Source organism: Apis florea, unplaced genomic scaffold, assembly GCF_048593485.1.
Source record: "Apis florea isolate Af1SG1 unplaced genomic scaffold, ASM4859348v1 contig_2293_pilon, whole genome shotgun sequence".
Taxonomy (NCBI): Eukaryota; Metazoa; Arthropoda; class Insecta; order Hymenoptera; family Apidae; genus Apis; species Apis florea.
The window spans coordinates 5,338,334-5,354,577 of NW_028256554.1; the positions used below are offsets into that span (position 1 = coordinate 5,338,334).

Here is a 16,244-nt window from a genome sequence, read left to right on the forward strand (position 1 = left end):
CACGAAGCTCATTTGAATTTGTATTGTTAATATATATTATATTGTAGTACTAATTGCTATAATATATACTGCTCGAAACGATCAAAAAATTACATTATAGCAAAAAATGTCGTATGTTTGTTCAAGTAACATAAATACTATTAATTTTTTAGTTTATTAAAAATGTAAAAAAAATTATTTATATAATTCTATTAAAAATTATTAATCGTTAATTTCTTAATCATTTCGAACAGTAATGTAAAATTTCTATTTTCTAAAATAATTACCAAAAAAATATGTTATCAAAGATTTTTAAATTTTGACAGAAATTCTATCAAATGGTTGCATAAAATCTAATATGATTCCTTTTTTGAACACTTTGCTTGATCCTCAGCGCTATTTTATAGTTTTTAATTATAAGCAGGAAGACAAAGAACAGTACTTTGCCTTGCATGAAAATTATTTGTTAAAGCAAAGAGTAAATAGCAATATTCAATATTTATTTTTAAATTTTGCAATATCGTCGAAAAGACGCAAGGTGCTTTTAATAATTGTTAATCGTTGCACTATGCGTGTTACATTATTAATAATTTCTCGCTCTAACTGTAAGTGGCTAGAAAGGCACTATATTTCACAGATAATTCCTGCGGATAAATGAAGAACTTCCATCTTTTGAATATAGAGAATATTTATTTTAAAATGGTACAATGAAAAATAGGATAATTTTCTTATTTTTTATTATTAATCAAATGGATTATTAAATAATGTATAATGTAGCTCTAAAATTCAATTTTTGAATTATATTTCTTCTTTTTTTTTTTATCTTTTTCTTTCTTTGAATTTATCCCATTTGTTCACTGCATCATGATTTTTGGCCCACTATGTATGTCTGCCTTTGAGAAAAATTACATATTACTTACATATTTGTATAATTGTATTTGCAACTATTTATAAAGTATTCCTTTATTTTTATTTTCAATTTATCATTATATACCATTATACAAATCAATTTATTAATATTTTAACGTAGTTACTATTTAATTGAAATATTAAAAATTTCTTTCTAATATTTCGATTTTCTTTAAATATAAAATAAACTGGTCAAATACGAGTAGCATGGCAGTTAATTTTAAAATTTTATACTTCACATCAAAATACACTATCTTACTTGTTAATTAAATATTTATTAATGTTTTATTAAATTCATATATTGCTTTACGTAGATTAAAAAGCTACGAGGAACTTCATAAGTACATTTTACGTAGAATTTAAATTTAATAAATTAAAATTGTTAAACAATATAGAAAATCTCATTATTTAAAAAATTTTTCAAACTTTTATTATTTATGTAATTTGTAAAAGAAATTTAACAAAAACAAAAATTTTAATAAAAATAAAAATCAAAAATATTATCAAGTTTAAAAATTTGAAATTTGAATTCCAATTGATGTATACGAATTTTTAATATAATAGTCACGTTTCAATATTCATGAAAATATATAAATCACAATATGCAATGGCTGCTAGAAGTTTCCAATTACAGTATTATTAATCATTATTGAAATAATTTTTAAAAAATAAAATAATAAACACAATAGTACAACTTATTAAATTATTAAATTTATAAGATTCATAAAATTCATATTATCAAATTTTTCATGAAAGAAATTTTATTATTATTAATAAAAATTTTATTATTACTTTTTTAAAAATAGATTTATAGTTTGGCTGGAAACTTTTGGCATCAATTTGAATTCGTGATATAACTCAATAACTGATTTGATACAATAAAATTTTAATATTAATATGATACATAATTGATATAAAAATTAATTCCGAAAAAATAATAAAATTTATATATTAAACCAAAAAAAAAAAAAATATGATGTATGATGTATATGTCCTCAAAATTTCAATAATACTTACGAAATTAGTTGAATGCCACTCGTTGAATCTACCGATGATAGATGACCAAACATAATTTTCATAACACTAATACTAACCTCATTATATTTTGTTATGTAAATATATGATCAGCTGATTTCGCGAAAAGGAATACGAAAGAAGTGTTAAATATAAAACAGAACAGAAGAGAATGAAGATAATATAATAAAAACGAAAAGATATAATAAGAAAAGAAAAATTTCTTGTGAAGTTATTTTGAAACTATCTTAACCATTGTAATGCATCATAACTATACAAAATATTTCAAATTTTATTTGTTTTAAAGAGGTATAATTTTTATATGTTCAGTTTAAAAATATTGTTCATGCTGCTAAATTAATTTATCCAAGAAAATACGTTCAAACGATTGTCTTATTCAAAATGTTATTTTATATAGTATATAATAAACAATTTTTATACAAAATATTTATTAGCAACAAGTGAGAAATGAATGATGTGAAATGAGATTATTTTTGAAGAACAATCGATTTTTCATTAAATCGAGATACAGGTGTCAAAGGATTCTACTTTTTTCTTTTTTTATATATAAACTAATCATTTTATTTGTTCTGAGAAGAGTACGAATAAATATTTCGTCCGTCGAAATGTTTTTTCTTTTTAACAATTGTCAATTAATTTTAACAAGACTATGATTACGACCGGGTCTAGCAAAGTTTAAATTTGCATACGTTTAATTACAAAATATCGTTAAGTACACCGTTAGCTATACATCCTTTCTGATATAATGTTTATGGAAACTGTGTCTCGGTAATAATTATGAACAGACACAACCAAATTTTTTGTCTTCGGTTGTTATAACAAAAAAAAAAAAAAAATTTCACGAATTATACGTAGAATACCTGTTTTTTGATTTGCAAAATGGAGATTATATAATTCACAAATAAGTAAACTTATTTTTAATCGAATTTTTACGAAAGAAAATAAAATATTTATACAAATTATATGGATCGTCGTGTTGCGCTCCGAATTTACCCGAAGATCGTTTCGAAAAATCGTTTTCAGACTGACCACACGCGTTTGGTTCAATTCTAGCGATGAGCCAACCTCGACTATAACAGCAAGTTAGAAAAAAAAACTATAAAAAGCAACGTAGCTGTCCGAAATAGACGACTTTTCGACAAAAAATTCCTTCTTTGTCGTTATTTTCATCAGCAATTCTTAGATCAATATATGTTATGATTATATATAAAGCGTTCCAAGAATACATTTCCATAATTACAATCGTTTCAAAAGTATTTTCGAGGTTAACATTGTTTGTTTAACGATACTTCGTAAAACGATGTTATAGATATCATGTAATTCTAAGAGTGCCAACTTTCTAACCTCATATATAGATCTAAGAATCACTATTCACCATTGCAATAGATATAACTAGCTACCTATAAACATTTTTGTATACATATGTATACACATTAATATATAACATTTAAGCGACAATATACGCATCACAATATATCGTTCGGCGTGTCACATGAATCGTATCGCAATAGATTACAATCCATATGTTTCCGCTTTTATATCGATAAAAGCGATTGTACGAAAAAAATAACTAATAGCTCGAAAAAAAAAAACTATTCGATCAGTCAATTGTGTTTTATAGATGCTTGTATTGCGTATGCGTATGGATGAATACGTATGACTGGTGGTACATGTTACATCGTATGCACGTATAATAACATCATCGTTCCGAACTGTACATGCATTTTTTTCTCTCATAACAGTCACATTTTTTTACTTTCGCTATGCGCAAACCGCTAACTTGCATAATGTGTTCCTTTCTTTCACGCTGATATACGTATTTGGATTTGGAGGCAGATCTTAATGAAGACTTTCGCGATAAAATTTGTAAAACTCCACTCACTTACACTAATTTCGTCATATCTTTCAAAACTGTACAAAATTAACCGAGAAAACAGTACTTTTATATAAATTCAACATTTCTTCTAGATTCAAGTCTATGGACTATTGTTTATTAAGCATGTGTTTGTCTCTTTGCACATATTATACACATTTTTAACAAATTGATTGCTTTTCTTTTATCGTCGGTGCTTCATAAACGCGTTCGAAAAAAAGGAAGGAAAAAGAGACCTGGTTCGAACTTTTATCACAGTATCGTATTACTGTAGTACGAAGCTCTCGGGCATTTTGGTGCGAAACGTAGCTGGCACGCGGAATTCTCTCATTTTTTCTCACTTTTCTTAGATACACGCACACATGCATTCGTTCTATCACTCGTGCATTGCACCACAAAGGAAGCTGGGAAGGCACAGTGTATGTACATATACGTATGTACAGCACCGAACGGCGATCGGAGACAACAGTAATTGTGGTACACGACATTTGAATGTCCATGAAAATGTCATTACAAGATTATTACAATTCAATGTTGAAATACCGATTTACAGCATACGAAATTAAAGAAATTGAGAAAAGTTTTGTAAATTTCTCATATTCTCAACATCGATTAATAAAAATCTTCGGCAGAACTTAATTAGATAGGCAATAAACTGACGAAGATATCTCTAATCGAGCAAATTTTTTTATATTTTTTAACTAACAAATCTTTCCTCGTATTTGATTAAATTCAATATAAAAGCAGGAAATTTATATTACAAATATTGTTATTTTAATCATTAAAGTAAAAGTCTTTTTAAAGGTAACATAAAACACTAAGTACTTCCTTTGATTCTGTTGGCAGTGTTCTCGTTTCTTGATAATTTAAATGGATTTTCAATCCATGTAACCAACGAGTTTTCCATATTCTCAAACACCATTGACTAGACCTTACCGGAAGCCCAAGTTTCTGCTTCCTTGCAGTACAATGATTAATCATAAACGAGGACATGGCCAGACAGTACAGACATTAAACTTATGATCAATATCATAAAAAAAGAGCGATGTTATTGACGCGTCAATTTTACTCTCGCACTTTCCATGATTTCAGTTAATGTTGTTTATATTATAATATTCTTAATGCAAGACACATTAACATCAAGCTTAAAAACATTAAATACCACTGACTAGACCTAGCGGGAATTACCGCTTCACTTTTTATAAAATCTCATTTAACATTATCAAGAAAGTACAACAGTATTATTGACCAATCAAAAAGAATATGCGATATAATGTAGTCAATGATTAGTCAATTTTAGGGTAAATGAAAATCGAGTACCACGTATAAACTGTGTGTCTTCCGTTCATAGGCACAAGAATATAAAACGCTTTTGTCAAATGATTCTCGTTTTCTTCTGTTAATAAAACGACGCTGTTCCTGGATGTATGGCGGCGTACTTTGGTAAGACTGCTGGCGGCGATCCACGTCGTATGAGTATCCGTTGGCAGCCTTTAGGACGGAGCTTCGTCGCTGCTGCGTCAGTTTCACAGATCGGTCCTCTTGGAGGACGACAAAGAGGAAGAAGAGGCGCAAACGGACGAGACTGTGTACCTTCATAATAAGTTGTAAGGATCACCTGCATGGTGCTAGGAGTACTTCGAGCCAACATGGACAAGAGGTGACTTCCTGTCTTGAGTACTTGGGTCCCCAGCCTTTGGCGAAGCTGATACGGACGGAGTTGATATCAACAGGACCAGAGGCAAAGCCTGAAGCCTGATTGCTTGTTCTTGTGGTACCATTACCATATGGAAGTTGTAGAATTTTGGTACGATCAAAGATATTCAGACAAAAGCCTGGAGGCACACGATAGACAAGTAGTGTTCTTGACTCTGGATCATCCAGAGTAGGTGAATTCACAAAGATTGGGCTCTCAGATCTGTTATACGCCCACACACCATCTGCTTCTTGACTAAGCATTAAACCTACAAATAAGTAATTGATATTTTTTTATCTTCAACAATATTTTTTCTTTGATAATTTTATGTTCATTAATTTTATTGATAATGTAATTAAATGTTATTAAATTATTTCATACTTTTACTGTAATATATATGTCTATTACATGAAAAAAAATCTTACCAAGACCAATTTTGCTTCTTGTTCTTTGGACTGCAGGTGGTGCAACATGATTTTCAGCCAGTGTTGCTAAGCAAAGGCCATCACCATCGTGGAGGGAATCAAAAACATTTACTGTTGAAGGTTCTACAGGATACAGACGACCTACTCTACCACCCAATTCCCAATATGCTAATGTACACCATTCTTTTTGTCCTGTTTCACCTGCAATACATAAATATTACTTTAAATTATTATCATTATTATCATTATCATAATTCTTAATAAATATTGTATGAAATACAAGTAACAAAAATTGAAATACACCACCTTTTTAATTTTATCTTTTTTAGGATTTATTAAAAATAAAATGTTACAAATTGTATGTAAACTTCTTGTAAACTTCTTTTACATTATGATATGGCAAAGTGCATTTGCATAATATACATACATGGCATAAAGATATAATTTTAATAATAACGATTATCTTTTTTTAAATTTCTTTTTATAAAAAGAAAGAACTTAAATTCAACTATAAGTTTATTAATTGAAAGTTCTCAATAGCGTGGGCATCAAAGAATTTAATCTGCCGTTTTTATGAAGAACTTCCATGAAACGCGATACAGACATGCCTCGAAACAAGATGAGATCTGTCATTAACGAGGAGTCTTTCTTTCTCAGTAAAAGTGTTCACTCGGTGAGAGGCTGCGGGCGTACAAGCGGTATCATAAAGGACTTGTCGCCGGAAAGTCCCACGCGTCTCGCCAACCGTCGTGGGGAAGACGACGGCGCCAGATTCGAGAGTAGACAAGAGAGTAGACGGAGAAAGGAAAAAGAATCTGCTACGACGCAGAAAATGAAAAGTTACACATATTTATATACGAATAGGATATAACGAACGATATTTTCAATTTATCAAAATGATAAAATTTTCCAAAACATTAAGCAATACTATAATTTAAATAGGCACAAAAATAAGATTTTTTTCGGATAAAAAATAGATCTTTTTGATTTTAAGATACCATAATGGAAACAAAGCATAAGAAAAAAAAATTAATTCATTACAATAAAATGAAAAATAGTTTCATGATATCTTTCTTAATGACCAATATCAATTTATTTTTTATTCATAGAAGAAATAAAAATTATTGCAAAGAACATATCGGGTGTTAATATTCGATTTAGCCAACATAAAAATTTACTAAATCATAAATTATTCAACTAGTATCTTTTCTTCGTTTTTAACTGATGATTAATAACACCGGTCAACATTCATAAGATATAGAGTATTCTGGGGCAGATAAAACGTATTACAGGTGGACTTGATTGGCGCCATTTTATCAGACAGTCTTAAAAAGAAACATCGAAAACGCTTTTAAATATGCAAAACACAGGCGGAGGATAAACGGCTTGACCAATAAATCGATCGTAACTTTTTGCTATAATTAACGTGTCGCCACGACATTGGCGTCCGAACCTACCCTAACCTGTTCCCGATCAAAACGTGTTTACGCCATCTTTCAACGGATTCGCGAACTTCAACTTATTGCTAACTTCTCAGCAGTAGATAATATTTCGCATAATTGTTATTGCACAATTTCAATTGAATTTAACAATTTTCCATCATTTCGAAAGAAATTTGAATTACCAATATTTAATGAAGTAAGAATTTATGCAAGACGATAAAAAGCAAATGAAATTTTAAAAACGAAGGAAGATAACGAAAGATGGTAGACCATGTCGAGTTCGAGAAACTGGTCATTTCGCGCGGAGGCTGAATTTAGAGGTTAAGAGTCAGGAAGAAGAGAGGCGGTGGAACACGGGTGTGTCGAAGAGTACGTTCTAGCGTGGCTGTGCGCAAGGGGAAAGAGACAGAGCGGGGCCCCTGCTTCTACCAGATAAAAATAGATATTACGAGTTTACCGCGGCGCCAAGATTGCGGGGTATCGCGACGATTACGTCATCGGTAGTAGCGCGAGTGGTTGGAGCAAGGACGCTTGTCGCGTCGGTCGCCGCCGCCGTCGCCGTCGTCGTCGTGGTCGTCGTCGTTGTCGTGACGAACCACGAATTTTCGTGTCTATCTATGATCATCCATAACCAGCTTTTAGCCGTTTTCGACAAACTCGTAGCTCGCCCCATTCAATCATGGCGTTTTGACTGCAAATGGACACACGTGCCGCTAAATATACACGGTCATTCTCATCAAATGTTATTCAAGTTTGTTGAGAGGTTTGATTTTTCTTTCTTTTTCTTTTTTTTTTTTGAATATAGCTTGATATCAGCAGAAATTTTTTATTCTCTTAAAAGTAATAAATATTCGATCAAAATTTATAGGTTAAATGCTTTTAAGTAAAACTAAAGTAATGAATAAAGACAGCAAAGATCTCTGTTTAATTAAATAGATGAATTGCTATTTAGAAAATTTTATTATTCATAAAATTTTAATATAACATCCCATTTTGAAATTGTATGCTGACATGGATGATATGGAAATTATATAAATTTATTCGCGGAGGCAAAAGACTCTGATGTCTGAATAGATCAGTTATACTTGTTATGCTAATTACAAATTATATTATTGTTTTATAATATATAGTAAGATATTATCTTAATAAAAACATCTAATTTAAAAAAAATTTTCTTTAAAAAGTTATCTAAGTTTTTATTTAATTTTATTAAACTATATTTTTATAAAAAAAAAAATAATTTGAAACATGTATAATATCGAAATTATAATAACATTAAATACTAATAATTTATAATATCTTATCTTAGAATTTTCACCATTGCTTATTATTATTCTATTATATTTAAAAATATTGATCATCAAAAAAAATTACAATAATTAAAAACTTGTTATCTGTCTATTACATTCTTCAATATCAAGTTGTTATCAAATTGTTTTTTTTTAATATTTCTTTCTTCTATGTACAATACGATTATATTTATCGATAATTGATTATTGATCAATTATAGATTTTCACGAAGAAAATATTCGATATTGGTCAATTTTAAATGTATAAAATCTTTCAATTACCTACTAACTAAATATGTGCTATTTTGCCAAATAGCATTTATTCTACATCAATTTAGCTCAAAGCTAACCAAATATAACATGATTGGCGTTTTGTCGATTGTTTTACTATAAAATGGCAGATTGTTTATCAAAGCGTGTAATAGATTAAAATAGAATTCATTTTCTCAAACGTGTTTAAATTTTATGAAATCGCGATAAAAATTATTTATGATTAAATTGTAAATATTTATGCAAATTCGTATTCTTATGAATGTAATTAAAAAAATTAAAGTAAAAATTTTATCATCTTGTAAATATTACATTTTTTTTTTTAATAAAACTTTTCAAAAAATAAAAATTTCCAATTAAAAAAATAAATCATACTTTAATTAAAAAAATTAAATGTTTTATTGAAGATTCAATTATTTCGTTTACAATAATCTAATGAATACCGTTATATCACGATTAATTATTAATAAGTGCCGTTTGCTCATTTTATATTTACATATAAATAATTTAACGACCATTCAACATTACTTACCATTATTGAGCTTCGCATGTTCAGACTAGCTTTATCGATTACCGACGATACTATGAACCTCAGTAGAAATAAAAGACGAATAAAAAAAGTATTCTTACAAAGTAATAGATTTAATCGATATTTTCGGATTTTCAGCAAATATTAATCATAAACAATCGTTTATGATATTTTAAATATTAAATAAGATGATTTATGCTACTGTGTTGATCTGATAACTGAAGTAAACTACCATAACCTCTTCAAACTTCCTCGTCATGTTTGTAATAAAAATATTATATCCTTCTAGTGTGATGTGTGTTGAATGGACACTTAATCCTGACATCTTATGAAGAATACTGCATACTGACATTGCAATTTTCTATCACGTGATTACTGAATATTTTTATGTGTTTTATGTCTGCTTTAATTCTTTTAAAACGAATTTTTTCAAACTTTGATAGTTATATGTTAAATTGTACTTGATATTTTATGCAAATAGAGTGAAAAATTTTGATGAAATTAATTTAGCTTGCATTATATGACAAAACATATAGTTTTATATTTTTCAATGTTAATTAAATTTTAATAACACACTTTTTATAATAATTCAATAAAAAGATAATTCTATGAAAATATTTAAAATTATAATATTAATATTTAAATAATATATTGAATTAAAATATAACATCATCATTAAATAAGTCAATGCAAATATATTGTTAAAATAAATAAAAAATAAATTGTTTCTTCTTTCTCAATTTTTTTTTTTTTTTTATAATTCGCGTGTAGTTGTCAACAAAACGTTCGCCTAACAAAATTACGGTTTAATGAGTTTGAGCAAAGGATTACGTACTCAAGCATTCGCATACATCTCTCATGCGAGCAACTCTGGAAAATTGAAAGCAAATTGAGCCCTGTAATAAAGTAATTCTGCCTGGTACTCTGAAGATCATGATAAAAGAGCAATTGTGGAATTTGCTGCAGCTTGCAGTTAACTGTCCTCGTTTGTGTACCCGTCCTGTATTATTTCATGTCTTCCAACCAGATTATACGTCTAGCAATTTTATTCGAAGGATCGTTCTCCTCCTTTGACTAAATGGCGACTCATCACTCGTCAACCGCGTTCGACTTAACCCTGTTTCTGAATTTTTACTTTTTCAATAAAATTTTTATTTCCTAATTTTTGAGCATAATCGATATTTACATAATATTTCTTTTATGAATATTTCTTTTCTGAATAGATAATACTTATGATTGTGAATCTTTTTTGATAAATCTAGTGAAATTTTGGCTCATATATAGTAATTCACTTGTCTTATCATTTACTATCAATAACTTTTCCCAAATTCAACTTAATTTACAAAATTCTGATGGAAAATAAACGAGATCGATCAATCGTAATTTCATAAATATTACATATAGGAACGAATTATAAATAGTAATTTATTCAATAATTGAACAGAATTAACAGAAAAAAAAAAATTCATGGCATTACGGTTTCATGGCCTCACGAAGTACTAAATACACTAGCCTCCTTTCGCGATGCCATTTGCCAGACGATTCGCAACGCGCGATTCATAATCAATCGACCATCGAGCGATTCGAGACCTCTCCAGCATGGGTGCAGAAAATTTTTCTAACGGTTCAGGAAATCGTGGACGTTCGCGGATCCCCGAGAATCTGTTCTACAACAGCATACCAATTATTCGCACCAAAGTGTGTGAAAACGCCAATAAGAGGAAAAAAACAACGATGTCTCGAGACACTATTGCGATATGATTTTAAGATCTGCATTCGTAACAGCCTCCCAGTTGAAATCCTTCGAATTGCAAAGTATTTTTCGGGATGTGCACGATTATTTTTAATTGCAATTATTATCCATAGAAAACTCTTTGTCGTAAACTACTTCCAGTGTAATAATTCTCTAATGTTAAAGAACTGATTCTCTGATTCGTCTTTAACAAATATTATCCCATTTTTTCAATTTTCATTCTTGCAGAAAGGCATCGATATCTAAAGAAGCTGCGTATATAAGCGGAGCCATATAAATCTTCTTCGCGAAACGAAGAAAAGGGGGAAACGTAGGGATGATGGATGGCTTTTAGCGCAATTAAGAGCATGTGATCCACGCCCGACCATTTTCAATAGTCGAGCCACTTCTGGTCCGGCAGTCTTCCGATTCGAGGGTATCGTCGCGAGGGGATAAATTGAAATGGTATAAAAAGCGCGTATCGCCCGAGAATTCGCAGAAACGAGCGGCCATAAATCATTTGTGTACGAGCGGAAGATTCGTAGGGGGTAAATAACGACTGCTAATAAATTCTCCGGCGGCGAAGGGAAAGGAGGAAGAAGGGCGCAAAGAAGGAAGCACGTGGCGGGATCGAAATTAGTTTTGGCCCCGCGAGGAAATCCTTGCCAGAAATCGACGAGTTGAACGCGATTACACACTTATGGATGCGGGCGGGGATCTTTACTTGCGGAAAATTCGTTGACCAAAATTGGGCAATCTTCCAACACTTTGTATCAACGATTGCCAGGCAATCGAAAACAACGTTTTAATTATGATCCCTGCATTTTTGAAATGTTTGCGCGATACAGGTGAGTATAAACATCGTGAATATAGAAATTTGAAAAGAATTAAATTTTTTTTTTTTTTTAGGATAAAAATTCGCAATGATGAAATAAATTCTTTTTATATAATAATTATTACTTAATCTATATAATTTAGTAATTTTTAGAGATACTTTGTTGATAAATTAATAAACGAAGTAAAATTTTTTCCTTTAAAAAGATTTGAAGAGATGCATTTTTGGTACGTTAGTATGATTTCAATAATCATTATTTAATCGATTCGTCGTTGCAAAAAGAAGCGAAAGTAAACAGTTCATGTAAAAAGTTCATCGTTATCTGCAATTACGAAATATACGAGAAAATTTTAAACATCTGTTTCAATCGATGTACCGCGCGTAAAGTTGTCTTCTGGTGAAACTAATCAAACTGAGGTTCTTTGATTCCTCGAGTCTCGAGTTTTCTGCGATTAATATAATTATCTGTTTGTATCGATCGGCGTATCCACATCGTCTTTCTGATGAAATCACAGATTTACAGATGATGTTTTCACCTGATAAAGCTAATCGCTGTCGTCTGAGATAGTGTACATCATTCAGTTTATCGTGGAATATTTCGAAATTCTCACGACCTACAGGAACAGCCTTGACGATAAATCCGTATTAAAAAATACCATACTTCCTAATCTATTGCAATGATTCTATCTTTTAGATTTGCTATCATTCTAAATAGACTTTCGTACTTAAAGAAACAAATTATTTCTCTTTAATAAATTTCTTCAGTTCTTTAATTTCATATGCTCGTTTAAAATTCTTTTACTTTTAATAAAAAAAGAAAATGTATCATATTTTGCATATTTATTAATTTATTAATTTTACTAATTAATGAATAATACTGACACTAGATTTAGCGCAATAATCAAATATATTTTTCTTGATTTATGACGTTATATAATCTTATACTTGATGATAGTGCAAGTAGAAAATATCAATATTAATCAGACCTCGAGATAAAAATTTTAACTAAATCTTTATATAATCTTTAATTTGTTTTCATTTCAATCGATATTCATTTATATCAAATTTGTATTTAAATTTAAAATAATCTACTGTTATCAAAAAATACCCCAATCAATCAAAATAATCATTAAGTTTTTAAATTATTGCAATAAAATTAATAATAAAATCTTCTTCTAAATACAATTAATCCCCATAGCGATTTAAAGAATTAAGTAGATAATTCTGTTATGGCCAGACCTCAACTGTTCGTCTTCCAAGGAAGAGAATGCTTAGAGTTCTCATATTGCATACAATTTTACATCTACGATATATATATATAATCACACATTTCATCATTTTCGAGATATCTCTTTTTTCTGTTTACGATAATCAATAAATTTTTCACAAAATCCTCTTTTTCCTTATTTTCAAGAACAAAAAAAGTATACATTAGCCATTAATTAGCTTTTACTCCCTTATTTCAAATACTCGTTTTAAATTCTACTCCATCCTATCCTCTCTCCCGTCCTCGACACGTTCGTTACGAATACAACGACGACGAAGAGGGGGAAAGAAAGAAAGGAAAAAGAGAGGAGATGGTTTCGTAGTTTCTTGTAATTCCTTGGTCGATCGTGAATGAGACTCGGTGCGAGAATCGAGCGTGAAACCATGTGACGAGAAGTGTGTGCAACGCCGTCGAGTGCCAATGTGTTTTCCCAGTTGGGTCAAACACCCTGAGCTCTTAGATAAGGTTCCCAACCTTGGCACGGCCAAGCCGGCTAACTACGTTACGTATGTAGGTGCACCCGCGATAGAGAAGGCGCGTGTACGCACGCACGATGCACACGGTGCGTGCGATCGCGGTGCGTAGTCGGCGCACGCGCCGCTATCACCAACGAAAGAATCGCGAGAATGCGAAAGAAAATAGCATTACTGGCCTGCTGATATATAATTGTTATTAATAGTGGTGGTGTGTTGTTTCAAGCGATAACGCGTATCGTAAATACACGGGAGGCATCTTTTTCCGCTCGAAATTCTCTCTTGAAGTTGAGCGTTTGAGGTTAGGATTTTAACTTTCCTCGGCCCGATTTTTTTTTTCCCCCTCTCAAGATTCACGAGCGAGATGGATCGAGATTATTCGCGATGTTTGGAAAGGAAATTAAGAAAGTCATTCTCCATTGTAATAATTGTAGAAAAGGTGTTTTTAATATTCCTAGAAAATCCCTATATCCCTATCTCCAGTACGAGATCTTAAAGGCGGTAAATTTGAAACGATTATTTACATTGGCTGATTATATATATCGACAAGAGAAGTTAGTTAGTTAGTTTCAAAAATTAACGAGAACTTAAAGTAAAGCGCAAATCACACGACAGAATTTCGAAATATCGAATAAGAAGTAATAATTCGAAACTTCAAACGTTTGTCCAAATTCTTTCGCTTTCGATCTTTGTATAAATACTTATCAAATTGGGAAAAAATGTCACTCTCACCTCGGCTTAAACTTGAAAAGAAAAATAATTCTTCTTTCAAACGAGCCGATCGTTAAATTCCAATTATCAAGAGTAAAACTTTCTTTCTTTCCTTTTTTTATCTTTAATATCCGTGAAAAGATCTCGCAGGACCGTTCCAGCGTGACGTATGGGAGTGCAGCTGGAGCAAGAGTGCGGCAGAAGGCAGAAAGGCGCACGCACATGTGGTCGGTCGCGTGGTAGTAAAGGTAAAGCAGTAAAGGCAGTGGCCGTGTCGCCTATATATGTATATCGGCGTCAGACATGACCCTTGTCCTTCAAACGGCCTTTCTACGACCGTGCGCCTCGGTGTAGGTATACCATACGTGTCGCATACCTAACGACACGCGTAGCGCACGAGAAAGCCGGCCACCGACGGTAAACTTCTGATTGTTTGCCTTTCGATCTACGTGCCTGTTTGCCGGCTCTGCGCTTCTATACAGGCTGTATCAAAAACTGTGGAGATATTCCGCCTTCTATTATCGCGAAATTTTCGTCAATATTGGGAAATGAGACGAAATTTTTCCCCGAGATTTTTTTTTTTTTTTCAATTTAAATTAGATACGATAAGATGTTGAAGTTGAACTATTTGATATATCTTTTATGTTGAAATTTTAATCGAAAATTCAGATTCGTTTACTGTAAGCTTGACGCGATAAGATGGCGTCCAGAGTTGAGCTTTTTGATATATTATCGTGAAAAATATCGTGGAACTTGGAATTCTATCGCTCGATATGATAAAATGAGTGGATTTCTTGATCTAATATTGTACGATTCGAGTGATAATCGAGATTTTTTTTATTTTCACTTCGATGACAAGATGTCAAGTTTTGAAAATACTTAACACATACGGATACTAATGTTAATTTTGTTAATAATAATTATTTTTAAAAATAATTCTTCGATCCCACACATTACATTCGCACATATTACAATTTTTTGTATTTTTACGGATATATTTAACGATCCACGTGTAACAATTTCAGTCTGAGAGATTAAAAAATAAATCCACAATAAACATCGGGGACTAGAAGATAAATCGCAATAAATCCCGAAAAATTTGAAACGAGTTGTCTTCAAAGGGGCTAATCTTAATATTCAAAAGAATCTTTATTCGGAAGAATAAAGATGAAAAGAAAAAAAAAAAAGAGGAAACATTCGCTCAAACGACGACCATGTGCAATCGTATTCATAACAATTTCAAAACGTAAGTAAAGCACACGATAAACTTCTCGCTCTTACGAAAGAGGTCAGTTTCTTCGGACACACGATATTACCAGGAAAATCAGTCGGTCACCTTGCAAGGAGAATTTCTTCCGTGTGTACGAGCACGTTACGCGTATATAGTGCACGTGTGGGTGCATTTAATTGAACAGCCGAGGCGAGACCGAGCGATAGGAACCACCGTCGAGAGAGGGTTTTAGAGCCAACCGGTGTTTACCCGCGATAACAGCCGATGTACACGCGGCCAGTGGCGCCTATGTTGCAGCCAGTGACGAATCAAGCCGGGGCACGCTGCCATGCAACACCATTCTCGGTTTGTTTGGCCCGCGCCTTTCTAAAATTAACCGTCGCCTAAGTGTAATTAAGCCCAACTCTTGTTATCAATCCCTTTTTCCTGTCTCTTTCGACGTCGACGACGGGGCTAGAAAGTTAAGGAACATTCGACGATGCTTTACTTCGATGAGATTTTCGAGAAATTCAGTAAATGAGAGTTTATTTGCAAAGACTTAAGTTAGA

At 31.5% G+C, this 16,244-nt stretch overlaps 1 protein-coding gene and 1 long non-coding RNA gene across 2 annotated transcripts in view; one reads left to right on the forward strand and one right to left on the reverse strand.

Annotated features, from left to right (window-relative positions):
* Window positions 1-3,881: 3,881 nt before the first annotated feature.
* Dad (Daughters against dpp) overlaps window positions 3,882-16,244 on the reverse strand; it is a 65,707-nt gene continuing 53,344 nt past the window's right edge. Inside the window, exons 4-5 of the mRNA XM_003694672.4 lie at window positions 5,918-6,118; window positions 3,882-5,760 (exon numbers count right to left, since the gene is read on the reverse strand). Of these exons, the coding sequence (XP_003694720.3) occupies window positions 5,411-5,760; window positions 5,918-6,118 (551 nt within the window). The 3' untranslated portion in view covers window positions 3,882-5,410. The remainder of the gene's footprint in view (window positions 5,761-5,917; window positions 6,119-16,244) is intronic.
* On the forward strand, window positions 7,177-8,529 carry LOC116414555 (uncharacterized). The gene is made up of 2 exons (XR_015290873.1): window positions 7,177-8,122; window positions 8,228-8,529. It is a non-coding gene; the product is annotated as an uncharacterized LOC116414555 (long non-coding RNA).